At 51.4% G+C, this 24,299-nt stretch overlaps 1 protein-coding gene across 1 annotated transcript; it reads right to left on the reverse strand.

Annotated features, from left to right (window-relative positions):
- Nucleotides 1-17: 17 nt before the first annotated feature.
- On the reverse strand, nt 18-22,468 carry SARM1 (sterile alpha and TIR motif containing 1). Its single transcript, XM_070390373.1, has 9 exons — nt 21,592-22,468; nt 14,451-15,069; nt 12,153-12,365; nt 11,756-11,847; nt 11,436-11,671; nt 9,438-9,540; nt 9,173-9,362; nt 3,817-3,938; nt 18-3,727 (listed from the first exon to the last, which is right to left on the reverse strand). The coding sequence occupies exons 1-9, from the start codon at nt 22,059-22,061 to the stop codon at nt 3,586-3,588; spliced, it is 2,187 nt and encodes a 728-aa protein (XP_070246474.1). The 5' UTR covers nt 22,062-22,468; the 3' UTR covers nt 18-3,585.
- Between the last annotated feature and the right edge of the window lie 1,831 nt (nt 22,469-24,299).

Genomic DNA, 24,299 nt, shown 5'->3' on the forward strand with positions numbered 1-24,299 from the left:
TTCATCACTCCTTAGTGATGAACATGGTACCTTTGGGGGAGGGGGGGCTGTGGGAGGGACTTGGTGTCCCCTGGAGGGAGAATGCTGCTGTCTCTGGGTGGGAATTAATCTGCTAGGCTTAGCAGTGCCAATCATCATAAGTCAGTATAATCGCCCCGAAATGAACTTCCTGGCTCCCCCATGGCATTAGGCTATGGGGCCTTGTTTTCCCAGTTTGCCCACCATAGACCAGGCAGCAGCAGCTTCTGGAAAGGACAGGAGCCCCCAGAGTTGCCATGAGATTGGTACCGGGCACAGCTGGCTCAGTCCTCATCTGACTGCCCATTGTCTTCTGAGCTTCTGGGCAGCAAAGAGCTGGCACGCTTGCATTAGGCCAGTGGAAAAGCTCTGGGCAGAGCCCTGGCTGCTCATTCCTCGGAGTCAGAGATCCACTCCATGAAGGCACCCGTCCCGATCTTCCTGGCTACACCAGCCCAAGCGGAATCAGTTTTTGCTACCACTCAGCTCTCTAACACTTCCCATCTCTAGGCATTTCAGCAGGGCCATGTGCCGACACCCTCTCTTGAGCACCTGTAGGTCAACAGGAACCTGGAGATGGGCCCAGCCTCCCCATATGGTTCAGGAGGCCCAAGTCCCAGAAAATGTGGGGCCCATTTCTAGGGTGTTAGGGAAATCTGAAATTGAAAGGCAGAATCAGATTGGGTCTTAAGGCACTGGCTTTGATGAGGACCATAAACCCCCAAAAAAATCAGATTAACACCTGACTCTTCAAAACAGAACTGGCCACATGGCATGGCCCCCTGCTGGTATTTCCGCCCTCATTCTCTCTCACATGCCCTGCCAGCCAGGTTCCTGGTTAGAAATCACGCAGGTAAAATGGGGGTGGCCCAAGGCAAACCAAGGTCAGTTGTGGCCTGTTACCAGATTCCCGTGTCACTGTCCCCTGTCGTGAGATCAAGTGAGGAGAGGTCCCTCTCCTGGCCCAGCGGTGCGGATGTAGGCAAAAAGGCTCTGGGTTGACCTCAGGCCTGGGATCTACTCCAGGTACCGCCTCTGACTCGTATGTGGCCTTCTGTGAAGGGGTAGCTCAGCGACACCCCCCAATTATCTGGTCATGGGTTCGACAAGTTAGGAAACACTAGATTAAATATTGTTCTTAGATCCTTCCTACCTCATACATTCTAAAATGGAATGCCTCTATTTGTGGGGCCCCAGGAAGGCTAAATGAGTTGGAGCTGGACTTTAGACTTTTGTGTGTTTCTTGGGCATGAGCAAGGTCTTGGTCTCGGAGAGGGCTGGGATGGGGTGAAGCTGACTCAGCCCCATAGTGGGGGCAGCAGTTACAGCCCATCTAAGCAGAAAACTCTGACCCTTTCAAAGCAATGTCAGAGCAGGCTGGGGGTTGGGGGGAAGGCTGTTTCTCGGCCCTCTGTCTCAGAAGAGGCTCTGTGAGGCCAGGCCTAGGTGGACAGTGAGGGCCAAGGTGCCTGCCCTGGCTGCAATCGGGGCAGTGGTTGGTTATGGCGAGGGAGGCAGGCCCCTGAATGCACTGGTGAGGGTTTTTATTTCAGCTGCTCCAGCAGGGCCTGGAGGCTGGGCTCTGATTCCCCAGAGAGAGGAGGCAGGCAGTGGAGGGTGTGCTGGGCAACTTCTCCAAGTACTGCCGGTGAGGGGCCTCTGGAGGGAGTGGGACTGATGGGGAACAAGAAGACAAGGCCTTCTCTGGAGGAGACTTGTCACATTATATTGTTACTGCCTCTGCTCTTGGGGGCAACATCCGCTGTCCTGTCCAGGGCCTGACACTGGTGGGCGTTCATGAAACATGAAGGAGAAAGGGTCAAGGGCACCCAGAGGACTGGCTAGTGTATCTGGCAGGGAAGGGAGCGGAAGGAAGGAGTTCCAAGCCTGAAGCAAGACCTTTGACTTTGTATAGATGTGGCTGGGGAGCTCCAAGGGGGCCTGGCTTGCATCCGTGGGAGGCAGCTCTGGGACCTAAGCCAGCTGTGAACCCACTGCCCCTGGGAGGGGAGGGGCTGGGCTGGTGCCTGCCGAGCCCATTAGCTGGAGCCTGCATTTATTGGCAGGAGATGCTCTCTACCCCTGGCGGAGAGAAGGACCGAGGAACACTTCTGCTGAGTTATTTCTTTATAGCCTCTGGGTCAGCCGTTTGTTGTGAAAGCCTGTCCTCCATGGCTAGAGTCCTGGGGGGCAAGAGGGAAGCTGGCCGTTCTGTAGAGCAACAGCCCTGCCTGGGGTGCAGCCTCCTGGATAATTCTCAAGGGAGCAGTGCCCCTGGCCAGGGACGGGGTGCCAGGAGGCCCAGTCTGCGTCCTGGGGCTATCTCTAGTGACTTGGGACACTGGGCACGTCATTCAGGTCCTTCTCTGTCAGACGGAGATGATACCAGGTAAGGTTGCTCTGGTGATTATAGGCCAGGGGGTGAAGTGTCAGGGAAATGACCGACATCTGTGAGGCCTTAGAGCCTGGCTGCCTAAGGTACTGAATGTCATTCCTTGGTCACCAGCTTTAGCCTACCCAGGAGTTCATGAGGAATGCAGGAACTCGGGCCCCACCCCAGGTGTCCTGAATGGAATTTTAACAAAATCCTCCTGTGATTCAGGTGCATCCCATCCCCCTCTTCAGGATCTTGCTTCTCCTCACCGGCTTTGCCCCTCCCCTCCCAGAGGGCAATGGGTTCACACCTTGGGGAGCTACAGGTTCTGCCCAGGCTACTTCTGCTGCCCCATGGGGCTGCCTCGCTCCACCTCCCTGAGTCAGTGGGTGGTGAGCAGCCTTTGGTGGGTGGATGGGGGGCTGAGCCAGGCTGGGCAGAGGCCTGGCACACAGCACCAAGGCATAACAGGTTGGCTAGCTGCACTCTGAGACACAGCCTCCCCTGCTCAGGCCTAAGCAGGAGCTGCCTTTGCACCCATGAGCACAGGCTGCAGCTGCTGACCAGCCTGAGTGAGGGCCGGCTCGCCATCACCCTGACCCCAGGTGTGGCAAAGGAGGCTGCACATCAGGAAGGCTGGGAGGGGACCTGGGGTCAGGCCAGGCTAGCTACGGGCACTGAGTGGCTATGAGGCAAGGCCACAGGGCGGTAGGAAGTGGTGAGCGCAGGGGCCAGGTGCACCCTCAATGGAGACCATAGCTGGCCTCTCGTCCCTGGCTGGCTCCCAGGCCCAAGCCCTTGCTTGACGGAGAGGGGTGGCCATGGCACCAACCCCTGCTGGAGTTTGCCTGCCTTCACTCTACTCAAGCTGGCTGTTGGCAGGGCAGGAAAGCTTAACACACAGAAAACCCTCCTCCTCCAGAACCTCCTCAGAGCTGAGCAGTGACCCTTCCACACTCAAGACAGGAACCGAGGGCAAGGGCCTGGGGGAGGTCTTAGCACCCCCAATGCCTGGCTTCCCTTCTCTTTGCAGATACTGAGGATGTTGGGTTTGAGGTGGACCATGAGGGCAGGGGAGTTAGCTATTTCCTGAGAAGAGCCTAGGCTGCCTCAGCCCAGGGAGGCCAGTTTGAGGGGCTGTTCCACTGGGGTGGGGAGGATGAGGGAAATGGGAGTCATGATGGAAATGGGAGCTAGGGGCTGGTTAGATGGGGCCCAGGGGGTGCAGCGCTCTCCAAACTGGTGTCGGAGCCAGCAGACGAGTCCCGGGAGGAGCGGCCCTGCAGGAAGCGGATGATCTTCTCAATGGTGGCCTCCTGGTACTCGTGGGACCACCTGTGGGTACACAGGCGGCTGGGTCAGAGGGCTGGGCAGAGGGCACTGCGGGCCGGGGGCCTGTGTAACCCGCCCCGCCCCCTCCTCACTTGATGCCGTTGAAGGTGAGCACAGCCTGCATGTCCTCCGGCAGGGCCTGGGGCTCTGGCCACTTGAAGCCGTCAATGACAGGCACGATGTTCTTGCCACAGCTCAAAGCAGTCACGATCTCCTAGAGAAAGAAGAGAAGAGATGACACTGGGGACCTATCTGGGGGCCCTGGGGCCAGGTAGGCACTGGGAGGGATAGTAGCCCAAGGCTGAGCCCAGGGTTGAATGCTGGTCCTGAAGTCCACCTTGACTTCTTAACCCACTATGGTATAATAAATACACACACACATATATATATATCTATGTGTGTGTGTGAATACATATTTATAGATGCTTCCTAGATGGCTCAGTGGTAAAGAATCTCCCTGCCAATGCAGGAGACACGGGCTTGATCCCCGGGTTGGGAAGATCCCCTCGAGAAGGAAATGGCAACCCACTCCAATATTCTTACTTGGGAAATCCTACGGACACAGGAGCCTGGTGGGTTATAGTCCATGGGGTTGCAAAAGAGTTGGACACAATGACTAAACAACACCAAATATATATATATATTCTTGGCACAGAGCTCCTAAAGCCCTCTCAGATGACCTGGGGATGGGGATCTGTGCCTAGATAGCTTCAGGATGGGGGCTCGTGGCCAGGAAGAGGAAGCTGTGATTAGAAGGTTGGAACTTTCAGCCTCAGCTCCTCTGCCCCCCACAGCTCCAGGACGAGAGAAGAGGGGCTGGATTGAGACGTCACTAGTGACTCAATCGTGCCTACATAATGAAACCTCCATAAAACCCTTAAGGACTGACCAGGTAGGTTGGTGAACACATCTAGGTGCAGAGAGGGTGGCCTGGAGAGGGCATGGAAGCTCCATGCTTCCCCTGCCCACGCTCCCAACTCCCCCACCCACTGCTTACCTTGCCCTGTGCATCACTTGTATTTAAATGTTCCTGAATTGTATCTTTTATATTAATAATAAGCCAGTAATAGTTCTCTCCTGAATTCTGCACATCATCCCAGGTCACACTAGTGGTAGAGAACCCGCCTGCAAATGCAGGAGACATAAGAGATGAGAGGCTGATCCCTGGGTCCGAAAGATCCCTGGAGGAGGGCATGGCAACCCATTCCAGTATTCTTGCCTGGAGAATCCCACGGACAGAGGAGCGTGGCAGGCTACAGTCCATGGGGTTGCAAAGAGGCGGACACCACTGAAGCGACTTAGTGTGCATGCACGCACGTCATTCTAGCAAATTATTGAACCTGAGGGGTGGTCATGGGAACCCTCTGAATTTGTAGCCAAGACAGACAAGCAGTGCAGATGGCCTGGGACCTGGGACTGGGTCTGAAGTGAGGGCAGACTTGTGAGGCTAATCCCTTAGACTAGAGGTGTGTAACCTCCGGGATCTAATGCCTGATGATCTCAGGTGGACCTGATGCAACAATTAAGTACACATCCCCCTCCCTGGCCTTTGGAAAAATTGTCTTTCATGAAACCGATCTCTGGTGCCAGCATGGCTGGGGGCTGCCGCTAAACCACGGCATTTGACGCTCATTCTAGGCAGGTAGTGAGCGTCGGAACTGAACTGTGGGACAGCCAGCTGTGTGGTGGAGTGGAGAACTAGTTGTTGGTATGGGAAAAAAAATCCCAAACAAATTTTAGTATCAAGAAGCACATCCCACCCCCTGCATCCAGACTGATTCGTCTGGAGCCCTGCCAGTTGTAGTCCTTACTCATTTCTCAAACCTCCTCCTTTTTCTCCACCTCCACCCCACCACTGCCCTGCTCCAACCCCGTATTACCATTAAGCCCCACCAGGTCTCTTCTCATCCATTCTAGCCTCCTCTCATTCATCCTCCAGGTTGCCCCTTCACCTGGCAGCTCTTCGCAAAATGCAAATCTTATCATGTCACCCCCTACTTCGAATTCACGACTTCACATGGCTCTTAGAATAGGGTTCAAGGCTCTGTGTGATTGTCCGCAACTCACTCCTCAAACTCCACTCTGCACTGTCCCCTCAGCCACACAGATCTCGCAGCCTCTTAGATTTTCCATCCTCCCTCCCTGCTCAGGGCCTTCTCGTACATGCTTCTTCCTCTGTCTAGAACATTCTTCCCTTCCCTCTCACCTAGGTAATACCAACTCATGTTTCTGATCTGAGCTCAATCAGCTTTCTTAGAGAAGTCTTCCCTCACTTTCCCTGACCAGATCAGATGCTCCTCTTACAGGCTTTCATAGGCTCTGCAGCACTTGCTACAGTTGGAAATTTAAATTCACAAGTGAGAAATTTACTTAATATCTGTCTTTTCCACCAGACATAAAGGTGGGGACAATGTACGGGTTTCACTCCCCTTGTATCTTCCGATCTTTCACAAAGCCCTGCCCACAGCCTGCCTTTGCTAAATATTTAACAGCTGAGGGGCTGTATGAATGAATAAAATAGTACAGCATTTGGGGGTTGCACTCTTGAATCATCAGATCTGTGTTCACCTCTGGGTTCTCTGACACAGGCTCTGTTATGCGAGGCAAAAACAACAGGCTCTCAAAGCCTGTTTTCTAATTTCTAAAATAGGGGTAATGATAGTTTCTAACTTGTAGGGTTGTTGGGAGGAATAACTGCTATCCCACGGCAAGTGTTAGACTAGCAATCAGCATGCAGTGTGTGCTTAATAAATAACAAGTGTTATCATTTCCTCCTCTGTAAAGTGGGGATAATAAAACTTACCTCACCAGGTTGTTCTGAGGATGTTGCTATTAATGGGTGCTCGGGTAAGTGCTTATTGAGTGTTTTTTCCTTTCAAGGGGAAACCCCAGAGATTGGACTTTTTGAGTGCAGTTCACTTGTGGTTTTCCATATTGATTACCCGCTATAAATGTGGCTTCGCGGAAAGTAGTTTCAAAACCAGAAGCAATTAAGCACTAAAACCAACCAAGGAGGGATGATGGAGCCTTTGGGACTGGTCCAAGGCGAAGGCTCCCACCACCTGCCTGCTCCCCACTCCTTGCAGTCAGCTGGAACAGTGAGGCATATCAAGCACCCTTGTGAAACAGAGCCTTCCTGGGGAAGGAATCTCTGTAACTTCGACCCCGACTGGCTTCTGGGGAACCTCTCCATTTTACAACTGAGAAGAAGGAAGCCCAGCGAAGGGATTTGCTCCCAAGTCACACACATGTGAGCCCGGGGGGCCCAGACTCAAGCATTCTGATTCCAAGTCCAGGGCCATTTCAGCCAAGCTGTCTGCCTCTCTGCTGATCACCTGGGTGAATTCTGGCCCTGCAGCAATTTATTGGGGAACCTTCAGACATTTGCTTCATCCATTAAACAGAGACTTCATGGAGGAAGTCCATTCTCCTGCTCATCTCAGCTTCATCAGAATCATCTGTCTGATCATTGACTCAATTATTCTATAAAGTCTGCCAGAGCCTACTTTGTCCCATGCATGGTTTTAGGCATCAGGCATGCATCATGAACAAGGCAAGGTTTGTGCTGTCCTGGAGCTCACAATGCTCCTCTTTTTCTCTCAGAAGGCTGCCTGCCACCTACTCTAAGCCATGATTCTCCAGGGTGTCTCTCTGACCCAGAATCCCCTCCCCAAACCAAACCCAGTGTTCAGCCCCTCCTACACCCTGGAGTTGGGAAGAGATGCAGACAGTCACTCTGGTGTCAGCTGAATCCACCCCTCAGATCTGAGTCATAGGATAAAGCTGAATCCGAAGAAAGTGCATGGGCTTTGGAGTCAGAGAGACAAGAGTTCAAAGCCCAATTCTGATTTCTGCCCCAGCAGTGTGGCCATTAGAAAAATTGTTCTACTTCTCTGAGCCTCAGTTTCTTCACTGTAAAATGAGAAGGCAAGACCAGTAATAATGTAGGTTTCAGCACTTTTCTCATCCCTACCTTTGTTCTTTGCTCATGCTGTTTCCCTGCCTGTGATGCCTTCTCTTCCACTGACATAAATTCTTTAGACTCAAGTTCTTCTTCCATGAAGTCTCCTCTGATTTTTCCAGCCCTTGATGCTTTTTCTGTTCTTCATGTTCTTATAGCAAGTAAGAATTTCACCTACCTGACTTTACACTGACACCAATTTATATATGATCTAGTCATTCTGGGCATATGCTTGTCTCCTTTGCTGCTTTAGGACAAGGCCTCTATCCATATGACTGCTGCTGCTGCTGCTGCTAAGTCGCTTCAGTCGTGTCCGACTCTGTGCAACCCCATAGATGGCAGCCCACCAGGCTCCTCTGTCCCTGGGATTCTCCAGGCAAGAACACTGGAGTGGGCTGCCATTTCCTTCTCCAATGCATGAAAGTGAAAAGTGAAAGTGAAGTCGCTCAGTCGTGTCCAACTCTTAGTGACCCCATGGACTGCAGCCTACCAGGCTCCTGCTTCCCTTAGCCCTGGTCCCAGTTTCTGCTGACTAATGAGTAATGATTAATAATCTACAGATGTGATACCCATCCATCCATCATCCATCCATTCTACAAGTACTCAATAAGTTTTACTGTGTGTTATGCACTCAGGATACGATGGGGAAATTACACAGTAGTAGTACTCACAATAATTGTATTAACAATAATAATTGCTGCCATTATACAGCAATTATGTGCCAGGCATTCTGCTAGGCACTTCACAAATTTTAGCTCTTTTAATCCTTGTAACACTACCCTAGGGAGGTAGGTACTATAATTATCCCACTTTCCAGTAATAAACATGAAACTCAGGAATTAAGTAACTTGCCCAAAGCCAGAGCCAGGATTTAAACTCACAGCTTTGCATTCTTAACTTTTCCACTGTGCCTATCACTATGCTTTTCTGCCTCCGTTCCCTCACAGAGGTTATTTTTCAAAGCACGTTGATCCCTCTCTGACCCTCACAACAGTTCTATGAGGTGAACAGGACAGGTAAATTATCCTCATTTTGTAGATGAGAAAACGGGCTTGGAGAGCTAAGTAAGTTGCTACAGTCCTGGTACAGTCACAGTGGTGGCTCCTGACTTCCAGCTGGGCCATGGAAGTTGCTGGCACATGCAGACAAGAAAGAGAATAGATCACTAGTGGGAAGCTGCTATATAACACAGAGAGCCCAGCCTGGTGCTCTGTGATGACCTAGAGGGGTGGGATGGGTGGGAACCTCAAGAGGCAGGTGACATATATATATATAAGTAAGACCAATTCATGTTGGACAGCAGAAACCAACACAATGTTGTAAAGCAATTATCCTCCAATTAAAAAAAAACACCAAAGATAGCAGAAACACATAAAAATAAAATATAAAACAAACTGAAAGACTGAAAGGGGAAGCGGAGCCCTGGGCCACAGGCCAGCTCTGGGGTCACCCAGGCCAGTTCTGGGGTCACCCAGGCCAGCGCTTACCTTGTGCACCCAGTCCTTGCAGTCATGGTCTTGCATGCACTTGTCTAGAGCCCCAGCCGACAAAACCAGCACAAAGTTGCGGGCACTCATGATGCTCTGGATGAGTTTGTCCTCGAACTTGCCAGCTTCTAGCTTCTCCACATCGATGAAGACACTGAAGCCATGCAGCTGCAGGTGCACCTTCAGGAGGCTGCCAGGAGGCCCGGTGTCACTGCCGGGACCTCATCCCGAGGCCCCAGGCTGCCTGCCAGCCCACCCCCCTCACCTGGCCAGCTGGGAGCCTGTGTTCCGCCGGTAGCTGATGAAGACGTCTGGAGCGTCCCCGCTGGGCTTGCCACCGGTGCAGGGCAGTGGGGAATGCAGCATTTCTGAAGCAGACAAGAGACGGCTTGGTGACGGTGGGCCTTCCCCATCGTTCACCACGAGGTACATTAGCCCCTGCACACCCTGCCCTCTCAGCCCAGCCCAGGCAGAGTGGCTTGCTCCCAAAATGGTCAGAGAGGGCTTCCCTGGTGGTCCAATGGTTAAGAAGCTGTTGGCCAATGCAGGGGACACGGGTTCAATCCCTAGTCCGGGAAGATCCCAGATGCTGCAGGGCAACTGAGCCTTGAGAGCCACAACTCCTGAGCCTGTGCTCTGCAACAAGAGAACCCACCTTAATGAGAAGCCTGTGCACTGCAATGAAGAATAGCCCCGCTCACGGCAACTAGAGAAAGCCCACGCAGCAGTGAAGACCCAGTCCAGTCAAAAATGAATAAGTAAATAAATAATCCAACTTCAAGTGCGTCACTGCCCCCACTTAAAAACTGTGCATGAGTTCCTACTCCCTACAGAAAGTGTTTGTAAGCTATTTTTGCTGAAGCACCCTCTTGTTTTTAAAAAATTAAATCTCAGGGATGTACTGGGAGCTGCAATGTAAAAATGATAGAAATTAATCTGCTTTGGTTCAAGCAAAAGAATGGAGCCAAAGCCCAATCCATGTCCCCTGTGCGAGCTTAATGCATACTTAGTGAATGAATGGATGAATGAAAATAATCCATCTTCTTATACTAGTCAGACAACACTCACAATGTTGTCTGTTTATGAGGTAGCAACGCAGACTGAAACCCCAGTTGTCATTTAATGACTCTGATAACCTTAGAAAATGTATTTAAATCTTAGTTTCATCATCTGTAAAATTAACACCTATGATAGAAATGTTCTTTATCTTTAATTCAGATAGTAGTTACACAGGGGTAGGCATTCGAAACTGTTCAAACTGGTCACTTTTAAAGTATACCTCTTTTATTCTTTAAAAGCTTTAAAAGCTGACTTAAAAAATTAACACCCATTGCACAAAATGGATGTAGAGAGGGAATAATATCTATTTAAAACTTAATCAGGGGCTTCCTTGGTGGCACAGTGAAGAATTTGCCTGCCAATGCAGGGAACACAGATTCCATCCCTGTTCTGGGAAGATTCCCCACTCCTCGGAGCAACTAAGCCTTTGCACCTTGAGACACAACTACCGAGCCTGTGTGCCGCAACTACTGAACCTGTGCACGCAAGAGCCTGTGTTTGGCAACAGGAGGAGTCACCATGATGAGAAACCTGAGCCTCGCAAGGAAGAATAGCCAGCTCACCGCAACTGAACTAGAGAAAATCCGCGGGCAGCAGGGAAGACCCAACACAGCCAAAAATAAAATTTAAAAAACTTAATCAGGACCTGGTCTATGGCAATTGATGATAAACATTAGCTATATAGTAAATTAGTAAATTAAATAAATTAATAAATCAAGAGGGCTACTAGAACCCTAGACTTCACCCTGACTTCCCTAAAGCACCCACACTTTGTAAGCTGTCGGCTAATAGGATAAGCCCCTTGCCTTCCCACCCACATCCCCATGTTAGTCACTCAGCTGAGTCCATTTTTTGCAACCTCGTGGACTGTAGCCCACCAGGCTCCTCTGTCCATGGAATTCTCCAGGCAAGAATACTGGAGTGGGTAGCCAGTCCCTTTTCCAGGGAATATTCCCAACTCAGGGATCAAACCCAGGTCTCCTATGTTGCAGGTATATTCTTTACCCCGTGAGCCACCAAGGAAGCCAAAGTGCAACATACTCATCTTTGCATCCTCAGAGCCCATGTGGCACAGCCTACATGCTCAGTCAATCAATCCACAGTGAGGCTCCAAGTCCCCACAGTGGGTCTCCCTTCATCACTCCAGGGCTGGCGCTGGGGCCGAAGCTGGGGCAGGGGTGGGGGCCCAGGTGGGCGGGCTCACCTCTGGCGGCAGTGAGGATGCGGGCGCGGTGCACGCCCAGGCAGATGCCACAGTCCTCCAGGAGCTGCTGCTCGGACACGCGGTGCAGCAGCGAGCGGTCCAGGCCGCAGCTGACCAGGCCGTAGGTGTATTGGCGGAAGCGCGGATCCAGGCTGCCCAGCCAGTCAGCCAAGTTGCTGCGGTCGCACGTTGCGTAGTTGGCGAAGGTCTTGAGCTCCGTGAGCTCCCGGAGGAACCTGAACCCAGGGGAGGAAAGGATGCTGAGGTCTTGACTGGGGAGCGAAGGGGGTGTAAAAACTAGGGGGCTAGGGGCTCTGTACCTCTTGCGGATGATGCCCGACTTCATGCCCAGGTCGGTCTGGAGTTCCTCGTCGGTGAGCCGCAGAAGCAGGTCTCCATCTACTTGCTGCTCCTGGAGGAGGGGTCAGATGTGAGGAGAGACCCCTCTCCTCAGCCTGTGGACCCCACCCAGCATAAGATCATGGGGAGGGAGCTGGAGATGGCGCTGGGAGGTGGATGGGACCCAGATGAGAACCGTAAGACTCGGAAAATGGCTGAGTACAGGCTCCCCACCCGGAGAAGGCCACCCCGGGTGCCTCAGGCGAGCGGTGCCGGGATGGGGCGCTGTCGCCTGTGTGCAGGGCGCCCCTAGAGGCCACGCGGCCCTCGGGGATGCGCTTGCTCCGACTGCCAGCCGGCGACCCCGTGCGGCTCTACCCGGAAATTCTCGCAGTACTGGGAGAAGCCGATCTGCTGCAGCCACGTCTGGACCTCGGCTTCCTTCCAGCTGGGCACGCTGGGCAGGATGCGCCGCGGCACCTCCTCGCCCAGCAGGCGCAGTGCGCGCTTGGCCAGCGCCGATGTGGTGCCATTAGTGGAGTAGGAGACGAGGCGTTTCAGGCTCTGGATGGCACCTATGTCGCTGAATACCTGGGGAAAGTGTGGGGAGAGGAGGTCTTGGATGCACCAAATCACCAGCCGCCCGGAACATGCCTGGTCCCTCCCCTCCCCTCTTCTCCCCGCTGTAACCACACTGTCTCCCCTTGCCCTGCCTTCACCCAACAAATCACTGAGTGTTGTGGATTTCCCCTCCTGTTGTTCAGTAGCCCAATCACGTCTGACTCTGCGACCCCATGGACAGCAGCACACCAGGCGTCCCTGGCCATCTCCCGGTTTGCCCAAGTTCATGTCCATTGCATCGATGCCGCCATCCAGCCATCATGTCCTCTGACGCCCTCTTCGCCGTCTGCCCTCAATCTTTCCCAGCATCAGGGACTTTTCCAATGAGTCAGCTGTTCTCATCAGCTGATCCCCTCATCTCTTCTCCCCACTGAAACCACACAGTCTCCCTTTGCCTTGCCTTCATCCAAAAAATCACTGAGTACTGTGAACTCCCCCTTCTGAAGCTCCCTCAGCTATTCACCAGGTCCCTCTCATGTCTCCCCTCTACAACTGCTGCTGCCCTGGGAGAAAGCCTAGATCTCAGTATGGCTGCCAGCTTGGGCACCAGGCAGCCCTCGCCCACCAATCCCTCCTCCTCCCATCCCCTTTCACCAAACCACCCACGCGTACAGGCTCTCCCTCCTCTGGGCCTCAGTTGTGCTATTTCCAGACCCTTAGTTTTTCCAGCCTGCTTGTGGGAATCCTACTGATCTATTGGATCCAAATTGATTGGCACCTCCGCCATGCAGCCTGCTTTGATTCCCTCACAGCTGGGCCCATACCTCCAATGAGACCTTGTGCCACACTCTGAATGCCATTGTTGTTGACTGATAGTGCAACTTCCACTGGACTGGAAGCTGAGGTCATGTCTTAATCTTCCCTGGGGTCCCATAATTGGCACACTGCAGGGCACTCACTGTGTCTTTATTAGACGCTTCTCACTTGGCCTTGCTGAGATGCAGGTTCAATCCTTGGTCAGGGAAGTGCTGCTTGCCATGAGTTTTAGCCAAACTTTAAAAAGGCCCAGAGAGGGGAAGCCAGGTACCCAAGGTCACACAGCAAGTTAAAGTAGAGGGCAAAGGCTATGGATCAGGCCCTGAGACTGGGAACCCCTTGGCATTCAGGTGGAGTTATCTGGCTGACACACAGATGTCCTGCCCCAAAACTGTGTCTCTATACTTCATCTCCTTCCTAAACTCCAGAGCCAAATGACAAAATGGCCCTCTGGAGTGCCCCAGCTGGTCATTTCTGAGGCACTTCAAACTCCAGGTGTCCCAATGAATTCACTTTCTGCCTACCCCCAACCTGTCTCACTGAGTTCACCTTATTTCAGTACCAGGTGCCATCACCCACTGGGTAGGCTGTGTCCAAAGCCAGGAGCCAACCTCAGATCCTTCCTCTTCTTCACCCAGCCACCCAGCAAGTCTTAATTCTATCTCTTCAGTACCTCTGGATGGAGAAGGCAATGGCAACCTACTCCAGTACTCTTGCCTGGAAAATCCCATGGATGGAGGAGCCTGGTGGGCTGCAGTCCATGGGGTCACTAAGAGTTGGACACTGAACGACTTCACTTTCACTTTTCACTTTCATGCATTGGAGAAGGAGATGGCAACCCACTCCAGTGTTCTCGCCTGGAGAATCCCACGGATGGGGGAGCCTGGTGGGCTGCCATCTATGGGGTCGCACAGGGTTGGACACGACTGAAGTGACTTAGCAGCAGCAGCAGTACTTCTGGAATCTGTCTGCTCTCTCTGCCTCTGCTATTATGCCCCAGACCTGCACCATCCCAACTGCCTCCTGCCATGGCCTATCTGACCCCCTGGCCTCCAGCCTCACCCATGGCAACACCAACTCCTTGCAGCTGTCAGGAAGGTCTTTGTCAAATGCTGGTGTCCTCCGTGTAAAACCTTGGTCTTGCCTTCAAGGCCACAATGACTAGTCTCTAATCTTTCTCCTTATTTCACCTAATCCTTATGTATACTGCAAGTCCCAGTTTAATGTCATTTCTTCCAGGAAGCCTTCCCAGATTCTGTCTAATCCCCCATCCCTACTCCACCCTTCACCTGCACCCACCTTGGTCTTGCCCTGCAGACTCTTGATGGCTGCCTCCGCACAGAGATAGAAAGCCCCGATGCACTGCGCCTCCAAGCGCGAAGAGTCGAGCAGTGGCACCAGACGCTGCAGGTCGTCAGGGGCGCGGCCCTGGCTGGTGTCACTGGCGTCCACCATGCAGCGGGCGAAGCGCCCGGGATCCAGCGAGGCCACGAGCGGCTCCACGAGGTCCAGCGTGCCGGAGCGCTCCACCTCGCGCTCCACCTCCTTGTTGGTGGCCAGCACGGCCACGGCCAGGCAGGCGTGCAGGCGCAGCAGCTCGTCCTCCTTGGAGAAGGCGAGCGGGAAAAGCCACTCGGCGGCACGCTTCTCCACCATGCGCCGCTGCGCCGCCTGGCCCCCGTGCAGCGCGCAGTTGGCTAGCGCCAGCGCGCAGTGGCGGAGCAGCGCCTGGTCCGTGCGGCGGCACCAGTACAGTACAGCGTCCAGGCCGCCGGCTGTCACCAGCTTCTGGCACGTCTCCTCCGAGTGCTTGAACATGTGCTCCAGGATGCCGGCCACGCTGCGCGCCAGCTCCACCGGTTCACGCTCCTTTGCCAGGTTCAGGATCACGCCCAGCCCGATGCGCGCCACGCGGTCCCTGCCGAGAGAAAACAGGAGGGAGACATGGAGTTGCCGCGGCCTGGGGTGCTTGTCTTAACCTCACAGGGGTCACGGCCTCGTCGGTTATCCCCTCTGGGCCTCACTGTAGTGTCAAATAGGACGTGAGTCTGGTCCTCCTTGCCTCCCTCACCTCCCTCACTTCCTGCTCTGGTGCTGTGTGCTTAGTCGCTCAGTGGTGTCTGACTCTTTACGACCCCACGGACTGCAGCCCACCAGGCTCCTTTGTCCATTCCATGGGGATTCTCCAGGCAAGGATACTGGAGTGGCTTGCCATGCCCTCCTCCAGAGGATCGTCCCAACCTAGGTATCCAGCATTGCAGGCAGATTCTTTTTTTTTTTTTTTCTTTTGCATTATCATTTTTTTTCGTTTTCTTTTTTTTTTAATTTTATTTTTAAACTTTACATAATTGTATTAGTTTTGCCAAATATCAAAATGAATCCACCACAGGTATACACGTGTTCCCCATCCTGAACCCTCCTCCCTCCTCCCTCCCCATACCATCCCTCTGGGTCGTCCCAGTGCACTAGCCCCAAGCATCCAGTATCATGCATCGAACCTGGACTGGCATCTCGTTTCATACATGCTTTTTTACATGTTTCAATGCCATTCTCCCAAATCTTCCCACCCTCTCCCTCTCCCACAGAGTCCATAAGACTGTTCTATACATCAGTGTCTCTTTTGCTGTCTCGTACACAGGGTTATTGTTACCATCTTTCTAAATTCCATATATATGCGTTAGTATACTATATTGGTGTTTTTCCTTCTGGCTTATTTCACTCTGTATAATGGGCTCCAGTTTCATCCACCTCATTAGAACTGATTCAAATGTATTCTTTTTAATGGCTGAGTAATACTCCATTGTGTATATGTACCACAGCTTTCTTATCCATTCATCTGCTGATGGACATCTAGGTTGCTTCCATGTCCTGGCTATTATAAACAGTGCTGCGATGAACATTGGGGTACACGTGTCTCTTTCCCTTCTGGTTTCCTCAGTGTGTATGCCCAGCAGTGGGATTGCTGGATCATAAGGCAGTTCTATTTCCAGTTTTTTAAGGAATCTCCACACTGTTCTCCATAGTGGCTGTACTAGTTTGCATTCCCACCAACAGTGTAAGAGGGTTCCCTTTTCTCCACACCCTCTCCAGCATTTATTATTTGTAGACTTTTGGATCGCAGCCATTCTGACTGGCGTGAAATGGTACCTCAGCAGGCAGATTCTTTACCTACTGAGCCACCATGGAGAACCAGACTTCTCTGATTGTAAGGATACTCCATCTTGGCCACCAGCTTTCCAGGTGGCGCTAGTGGTAAAGAACCTGCCTGCCAATGCAGGAGACGAAAAAGACTCAGGTTCAACCCCTGGGTTGGTTTGATCCCCTAGAGGAGGGCATGGTAACCCACTCCAGTATTCTTGCCTGGAGAATCCCATGGATAGAGGAGCCTGGCCAGCTACAGTCCATAGGGTCATAAAGAGTCAGACATGACTGAATGCTTACATGCATCAGTAAGCATTGCATGCTTGCATGCATCTTGGTCACATCCATTGCCTCCAGGACACACTTTCCTGGAGTAGCAGTATGTGGGATGGTTTAAGAATTCTAGCTCTAGGGACTTCTGTGGTGGTCCAGTGACTAAGACTCCGCACTCCCAATGCGGGGGGCTGGGGTTCAATCCCTGGTCAGGGAACTGGATCCCACTTGCTGCACCTGAGTTAACATGCCAAGACTAAAGATTCCACATGCTGCAAGGAAAACTGAAGATCCTGCATGCTGCAACTAAGACCCAGCTGAGCCAAAAAAACTAAATAAAAGTTTAAAAAATTCTAGCTCTAGAGCAGATCCCCTGGGTCCTGGTAACTTCTCTATCATATACTAGTTGTGGGACCTTGTGTACCTTCCTTTATTCTTTTCCTCATCTCATAAACAAGATAGAAACAATTCCTACCCCTAGGATTATTATGAAAACCCATGTAATAATCCATGTAAAGTGCTTGGCACAGTACCTGACTCTTGGAAAAGACTCCATAAACGTTAACTTTTTATCATTTGAAGTGTCACTTGAAGGACCCTATTCTTAGACTTGCCTTTCAATTTCTCTTCACTCTGTGCTCTGTGACTGGAGTGTATTTATTTATTCATTTAACAGATCATTTATTGAGGACTTACATGCGCCAGGCACTGCACTAGGGGCTGAAGTTAAACAGTGACAAAGAGAGACTGGAGTTTATACACAGCTAATATGGAGACAAATGGTAAAGTAAACAATGTGTGAACAGAGTAACAGTTATCTGATCAAAATGATAGCAAAACCGGGTGACATAATGGAGAGTGCCTGGGCAGAGGGATATGTCTGAGGAGGTGACATCTGAGAGTTAAATGTCCAGAGACCCCTGCTTGCAAGTATCTGGAAGAAAAACATTAAAAGCAGAGAGAACAGCGAGAACAAAAGCCCCAAAGCCTGATGAGCATGGCATATTCCAGGAAGAGAAAGAAGGTCAGAGATATTTGCAGTGTCTAAAACCAACAAGGAAAGATATAAAATCAATAAGGGATTCAAATGTAGAAAGGATATATAAATAAATATTCAAATCAACATGCAAAAGGCAGTAAATCCACCAGAAAAGGGGTGAAAGATACCACTGGGCAATAACAAGAGGAAATTCAGAACATTAACAAGCAAATAAAGAGATCTAATTCACTAGTAACCAGAGAAATAAACATTAAAACAGCTGTCACTTTACACCCATGAAAGGGGCAAAAAGCAGAAGTTACTTCAAGTGGTTGAGTTGGAAGTTTGAAGGGAAGAGTGAGTAAAGAGTTCTGGGGGTCTTTTGAGCCAGCTCAAAACATTTGGACTTCATTTTTCTAAAAGACTTTCTGTTCATGTATTTACTTATTTGTATTTTAGATTGTGTTGGTCTATTCTTGCTGCACACAGGCTTTTTCTCTAGTGTGATAATCGGGATCCTCTTTCTACTTGTGGTCTATGGACTTCTTGCTGCCGTGGCTTCTCTTGTTGTGGAGCTCCAGGCACCCCGGCTTCAGTAGTTGTGGTGCTGGGACTTAGCTGCCCCAAGGCATGTGGGATCTTCCCAGACCAGGGATCGAACCAGTGTCCCCTGCATTGCAAGGCAGATTCTTAACCACCAGACCACCAGGGAAGCCCCTGAACTTCATTTTGGCAGCAAATGGGGAGCCACTGAAAGGCTTCAGGAAGGGGAGTGACCTGGTAACACATGGATTTTAGGAAACTCATTCTGGCTGTTGTGGGGAAGACAGTCAAAGGGAGAGAGCTTGGAGGCCAGGAGAGCAGGCAGCAGAGTTGAGACACTCCAAGCAGAGGTGAGTGTCTTGTCTTCCTGACTTCCACCAGTGATGCCCCTCAAAGACTTACAGGCCTAGCCAGCCATCAATTCCTTGCCCAGGGAGCACCACAGTGACCACAGTGCTTGAGACTCTGAGTCCACTGCAGGGCCCAGCTGAGCCCAGAACATGGCCTGAGGCCAGGAGAGCTTTGCTGATCTGATCACTGAGCTCTGCAGCCCAAAAGAACAGATGGCTTCCAATCATCCACTCGGGCAGTCAGCACTATAGTTGTTCCTTTAAGCAATGAGAAAGCCAAAGCTCAGAGAGGTTACATGGCATGCCCAGGGTTACACAGCTGGTGGGAGGCACAGCTGGGATTTAAATTCACATCTGTTTGTCTTCAGGGCTCAAGATCCTTCATCTGCAATTTGTGCTTCCAGAACAATCTGACTATATACACTCCAAGTTTATCAGAGCCAGGAATTGCTTAAGAAATCTCTAATCCAACAACACCCTCATTCCTGAGGCTCAGTGAAGGGAAGGGCATGTTGAAAAGCAGCAATTCAGAGAGAGAACTTTATTCTTTTTTTTTTTTTTTAAGGAATTCTATAAGGACTTTATTTTACTTTTTGATGAGGACCATTTTTAAAGTCTTTATTGAATTTGTAATAATGCTGTTTTCTTTTTTTTGTCATGCAGCCTGCAAGCTCTCAGCTCCCCAACCAGGGACTGCACTCGGGTCATGGCAATGAAAGCCCGGGATCCTAACCACTAGGCCGCTAGAGAACTCCTAAGTTTTCATTTCTTGAACCTCAGCCCTCATCTTTCTCTATGCACTTGGCATCTTTATAGAGTTGAACTCTGCGCTTATTGTGAGAATTAGTCACTCAATTCCCAATTCTTCTGTAGCCTTAGAAGCCTTAGAAGTCTGGGTTCAAATCACAAATCGAAAGGAGGGGTAAACTACACACGTATACACATAGACAAGACAGTGTGTATATATATTGATAATATACACACATATGCAAGTGCTGGTATATGTACAGGCTGTCTCAGGAAAGACACACAAGAAACTCGTTTCTCCAGTTTGCCTCCAGGGAAGGGGCCTGGATAGACAGAATGTTTAAGTGTGTACCTTTTTTGTACTTTGCATTTGAATTTAAGTGCGCTAGTTTTTTTCCCCCTTTCTTTCTTTTTTAAAACCCATCCCCTCCACTCATTCACTATGTATTCTTGGAAAAGTCATTTGCCTCATTATGATCTTCTGAAGGGGGCAGGCTGTGATTTTATTGATTTATTTTTAAATATTTATTTATTTATTTGGCTGTGTCAGGTCTTAGTTGCGGCATGCGGGACAGGGGATCCAGTAGCTCTGAGGCATGTGGGATCTTAGTTCTCAGACCAGGGATCAAACCTGCATGCCCTGAATTGCCAGGTGGATTTTTAACCGCTGGACCACTGGGGAAGTCCCCAGGTTGCAGTGAGAGTGTGGTGGGACCAGGCTCAGAGGGCCCTACCCTGACAGGCTTCTCCTGGTATTTCAGGGTCAATGAAGCTGTGACCTAAGCCCCCAGGCAGTAGGTGTGGCAGCACCCCGGGGAGAAGAGAGCTGCAGGAAAGAGAATGGCAAAAGGAGTGGATACACCGATGGAAGACCCTCCTTTAAGAGGAAGCTGGTTGGTGGAGGAAGGAAAAGATTTCATAAACACAAATTCTCAGCGTGTCACCACACTCCTTCCTGTCTTGCCCTTCCAGCCTCCTCTCCAAGTAGGAATGGGGGAAATTCTGCCTTTCCCTGTGAGGATTTTGATCTTTTGATCAGAACCTGGCTCGCTGGGTTCTGTCCTTGGTCCTGAAGTGATGCCAACCAGCATGTTATTTCTTGGAACCAGAGACATGGTTAGCGTGACTCCTCTTTCAGTAATTCCGAACCAGGTGAGGATTGTTTTCAACTTTGAAAAATAGTGCTATTGGCATCTTGAAGCCCTCCTTTTCCTAGGGTGTTGGCTGTTGCACCCTTTCTCTAAGAGTTCAGGTTAGAGCTGCCCCATCACACATACAGGACACACCCTTGGGCCCTGGCCCATCACATCCAGTGAGAGCCTGCTCCATCTGCTAGCCCTTCACGTTCACAGCCCATCTCCATCAGGAAGATTAATGACTTACTGAACAACCCTAACTTGGTCTCCCAACTTAAACTGCTTTATTCATGCATTTTTGACAGTTGTATCATTTCCACCAACCACAAGGCTATCTTTACTTTTTGAAAATGCCCGTTATCCATGTCCATCACACTTGTGAGAGCTTCATAAACGGACAGCGACCCTTCCAAAACCCTTCTAAACCTGAGGGGTCTGAGAATTCAGTGTGAAACTGGAATGTGAAAGTCTAGTCTGCTCCAGCATGAGAGGGGAGAGAAAATGGGTTGGGATCCTCATATTCCAGGAGAGATTCTGAGAGACAGGAAAGAGGGGCCACCAGGCTTCAGTTGGATCCCACCTGCTATATCTTGGTTGGTGTGGGGAAGATGTAGCTGCCTAGCTCCACATTCAGTCCCCTCTTCCCCCACCCATCATCCCAACTGAAAACCTCCTGTTCCCCATTAGCAGGCAGAGCATGAAATTATGTCTGTCCCTGTGACATGAAGCAAAATGAAAAGAGAAAGCAGGAAGTGGATTAGGGGTGGCATGAAGGCAGCAAGTAACCTTAGGTTAGCACTCATTTCAGCCTGGGAAGAGAGGAAAGGTATTCCCTCCTCCTGTTTTCTGAGCAATGTGTCCTCCTCTCTTAGTGGGAGGGAGATGGTATGGCAGAGTGAAGGTAACACAGAGGGATATCCAGTCCAAGGGGAGAAGGGCTGTGGGTTCAGAGGATCCCACCTCCATTCTCAGAACCAGGGACAGATTCACGACCTACTACTCCATTCCTCCCCTCCCTGTCTCATTCCTCACCCCACCAGCTCTGGGAGTGAATGCTGACTGCACCATTAGTTCACTCTGTGACTGCTGTACAAGTCATTAAACTCTTCCAAGACTCAGTTTCCTCATCTGTAAAATGGATACGCTGGTTCTCAACAGCGATATAATGCAAGGATTTGTGAGGTGAGGCAGGAAAGGCCCAGTGCGAAGCACTGGAGACCCAGGTGACCCCACATCCCGTGGCGCCCTCCGCCCCAGCCCGACCCCCTCACCGGTTCTCGGCCACCAGGATCTGCTCCAGCAGGCGGGCAGCCTGCACGCGCGTCTCCAGCTCCGGCGCCTGGAGCAGGCGTAGCAGCAGGTCCAGGCCACCGTCCAGGCGGATAGCGTCGCACAGGCCTTGGGCTACCTCGCGGCCCATGGCCGGTAGCAGCCAGGCCTCCTCGACAAGCTGGAAAACTTCAGTTAGGCCGGCTCCCAAGGCCCGCACGCTGACTGCCTGCTTCAGCGCCGACAGCGCCTGCTGCAGCTCGGGCAGTGCGCGCTCCAGGGCGCCCTGCACCTCGGTGCTTGCCCCCGGCGATAACTCGCGGGGCCTGCGGCTGCCCGCCACCCACCATTGGCTCGCGCCGCCACCCCCGTCCGGCCCCGGTACCGCTAGCCGCTCAGCGTCCGGCCGTGGGCCCGACATGGCGAAGAAACGGCAGAGCTTGTAGGCGGAGAGCAGCAGCGTCAGGACCATGGGCGCGGGGCTGCGGGGGACATCCCCTGTCTGGAGGGGCGGGACCGGGCGGAGCGACCCAGAGCTTGGGAAAAGGAGGATGCGAGAGCGGACCGCGGGGGAAGACGATACAGGAGGGAGGGTGGAGGGAAGGGGACCAGGCAAGGCCACCGAACAAAAGTTTGGGGAAAGGGTGAGCGCAGGATCTTGGACGAAGAGGTTGGGGTGGGGGCGCAGGGCCCACTGTCGGGGACAGGCGGGAGGAGAGAGCGGGAAAGGCTAGGAAACTGGACCCAGGCGAGGGAGGGTTTAGGAGGCAGCAACTAGAACAAAGAGTGGCTCCAGTTCCTGCTAGGTTCGCTGAGATGCTCTGCAGCAGCCCCACCCCTGAGAAGCGGCGGACCGCGAGCCGACGCCCCTCCTCTGAGTCTTCCGGGGCTCCTCCCCTGCCGCCTGCGTAGCCCCACCCCCAAGTCTTCCCCAGTCACGCCCACACCCTGGCCACGCCTCGCCGTCGTGTTCTCTACCCCCTCTACTGGGTTCAGAGGTGGACGGGCGGAGTAGACTCAAATTTATGTCCACTCAGTCGGTGATGCTATCTAACCATTTCATCCTCCGTCGCCCATTTTACGCTGGAATGACACTAGACTGTGAGGGGAACAAGACTGACTGTGCCCTTGCCCCACTAACGGTTAATGCAGTCATAATAACAATTCTTGAGATACCTTATGCTTGTTTCTCAGTTAAGTCTTCATCATGCCTACGAGGTAGGAATTAGTGCTCCCATTTAACAGCCAAACACACTGAGGTCCATAGAGAAGATTGCCCAAAGGCACATTCCCCTCTGATTTGTTGTTGTTCAGTTACTAAGTGTGAGGATCTTTGCGACCCCATGGACTGCAGCATGTCACATGCCTCTGTCCTCCACCATCTCCTGGAGTATGCTCAAGTTTACATCCACTGAGTTGGTGATGCTGTCTAATCATCTCGTCCTCTGTCGCCCTTTCTCCTTCTGCTTTCACTCTCCCAGCATCAGGGTCTTTCCCCCTCTGATTTAGTTCAGTTCAGTCGCTCAGTCATGTCCGACTCTTTGTGACCCCATGAACCACAGCATGCCAAGTCTCCCTGTCCATCACCAACTTCCAGAGTCCACCCAAACCCATGTCCATTGAGTTGGTGATGCCATCCAACCATCTCATCCTCTGTCGTCCCCTTCTCTTCCTGCTTTCAATCTTTCCCAGCATCAGGGTCTTTTCCAATGAATTAGCTCTTCGCATGAGGTGGCCAAAGTACTGGAATTTCAGCTTCAGGATCAGTCCTTCCAATGAACACCCAGGACTGATCTCCTTTAAGATGGACTGGTTGGATCTCCTTGCAGTCCAAGGGACTCTCAAGAGTCTTCTCCAACACCACAGTTCAAAAGCATCAATTCTTCAGCGCTCAGCCTTCTTCACAGTCCAACTCTCACATCCATACAGGGCCACTGGAAAAACCATAGCCTTGACTAGACGGACCTTTGTTGACAAAGTAATGTCTCTGCTTTTTAATATGCTATCTAGGTTGGTCATAACTTTTCTTCCAAGGAATAAGCGTCTTTTAATTTCATGGCTGCAATCACCATCTGCAGTGATTTTGGAGCCCAGAAAAATAAAGTCTGACACTGTTTCCACTGTTTCCCCATCTATTACAGAACAGAAAAAAATCAGTGAAATTTCTGAGAACAACTTCCTCTAGGTGGTGGGAGGACTTGAGGAGGTCCATAGACCCCTCAAAGTAGGCATGAAATCAGGCATTCTGTGCCAAGTGGACATTTTCTGGGTAGAGGGATCTTATTTCTCACTAGAGCCAAAAAGTGTGGGGAACAGGACCAAAGCTGTTACCTATGGGGAAGGATGAGGTTGGAGAATGGGATGTGGCCTGCTGAGAAGCAATAAATTAGTAACGGACTCAGGCAATGCACCCCACTCCAGTACTCTTGCCTGGAAAATCCCATGGATGGAGGAGCCTGGTAGGCTGCAGTCCTTGGGGTCGCGAAGAGTCAGACACAACTGAGCGACTTCACTTTCACTTTTCACTTTCATGCATTGGAGAAGGAAATGGCAACCCACTCCAGTGTCCTTGCCTGGAGAATCCCAGGGACAGCGGAGCCTGGTGGGCTGCCTTCTATGCGGTCGCACAGAGTCAGACACGACTGAAGCAACTTAGCAGCAGCAGGAATCTTATCCACTCCAAAGGGTTAATATTCACTCAGCAGACTGT

Source organism: Bos mutus, chromosome 19, assembly GCF_027580195.1.
Source record: "Bos mutus isolate GX-2022 chromosome 19, NWIPB_WYAK_1.1, whole genome shotgun sequence".
NCBI lineage: Eukaryota > Metazoa > Chordata > Mammalia > Artiodactyla > Bovidae > Bos > Bos mutus.

Bases quoted from the DNA above. Each gene is read 5' to 3' on its own strand.
- SARM1 (XM_070390373.1), bottom strand. From the start codon at position 22,061: ATGGTCCTGACGCTGCTGCTCTCCGCCTACAAGCTCTGCCGTTTCTTC. The intron at 15,070-21,591 runs GTGAGGGGGTCG...TTCTCTCGGCAG, and splicing joins ATCCTGGTGGCCGAGAACCG to GGACCGCGTGGCGCGCATCG. The intron at 11,672-11,755 runs GTACAGAGCCCC...CCCTGGGTTCAG, and splicing joins TCGGGCATCATCCGCAAGAG to GTTCCTCCGGGAGCTCACGG.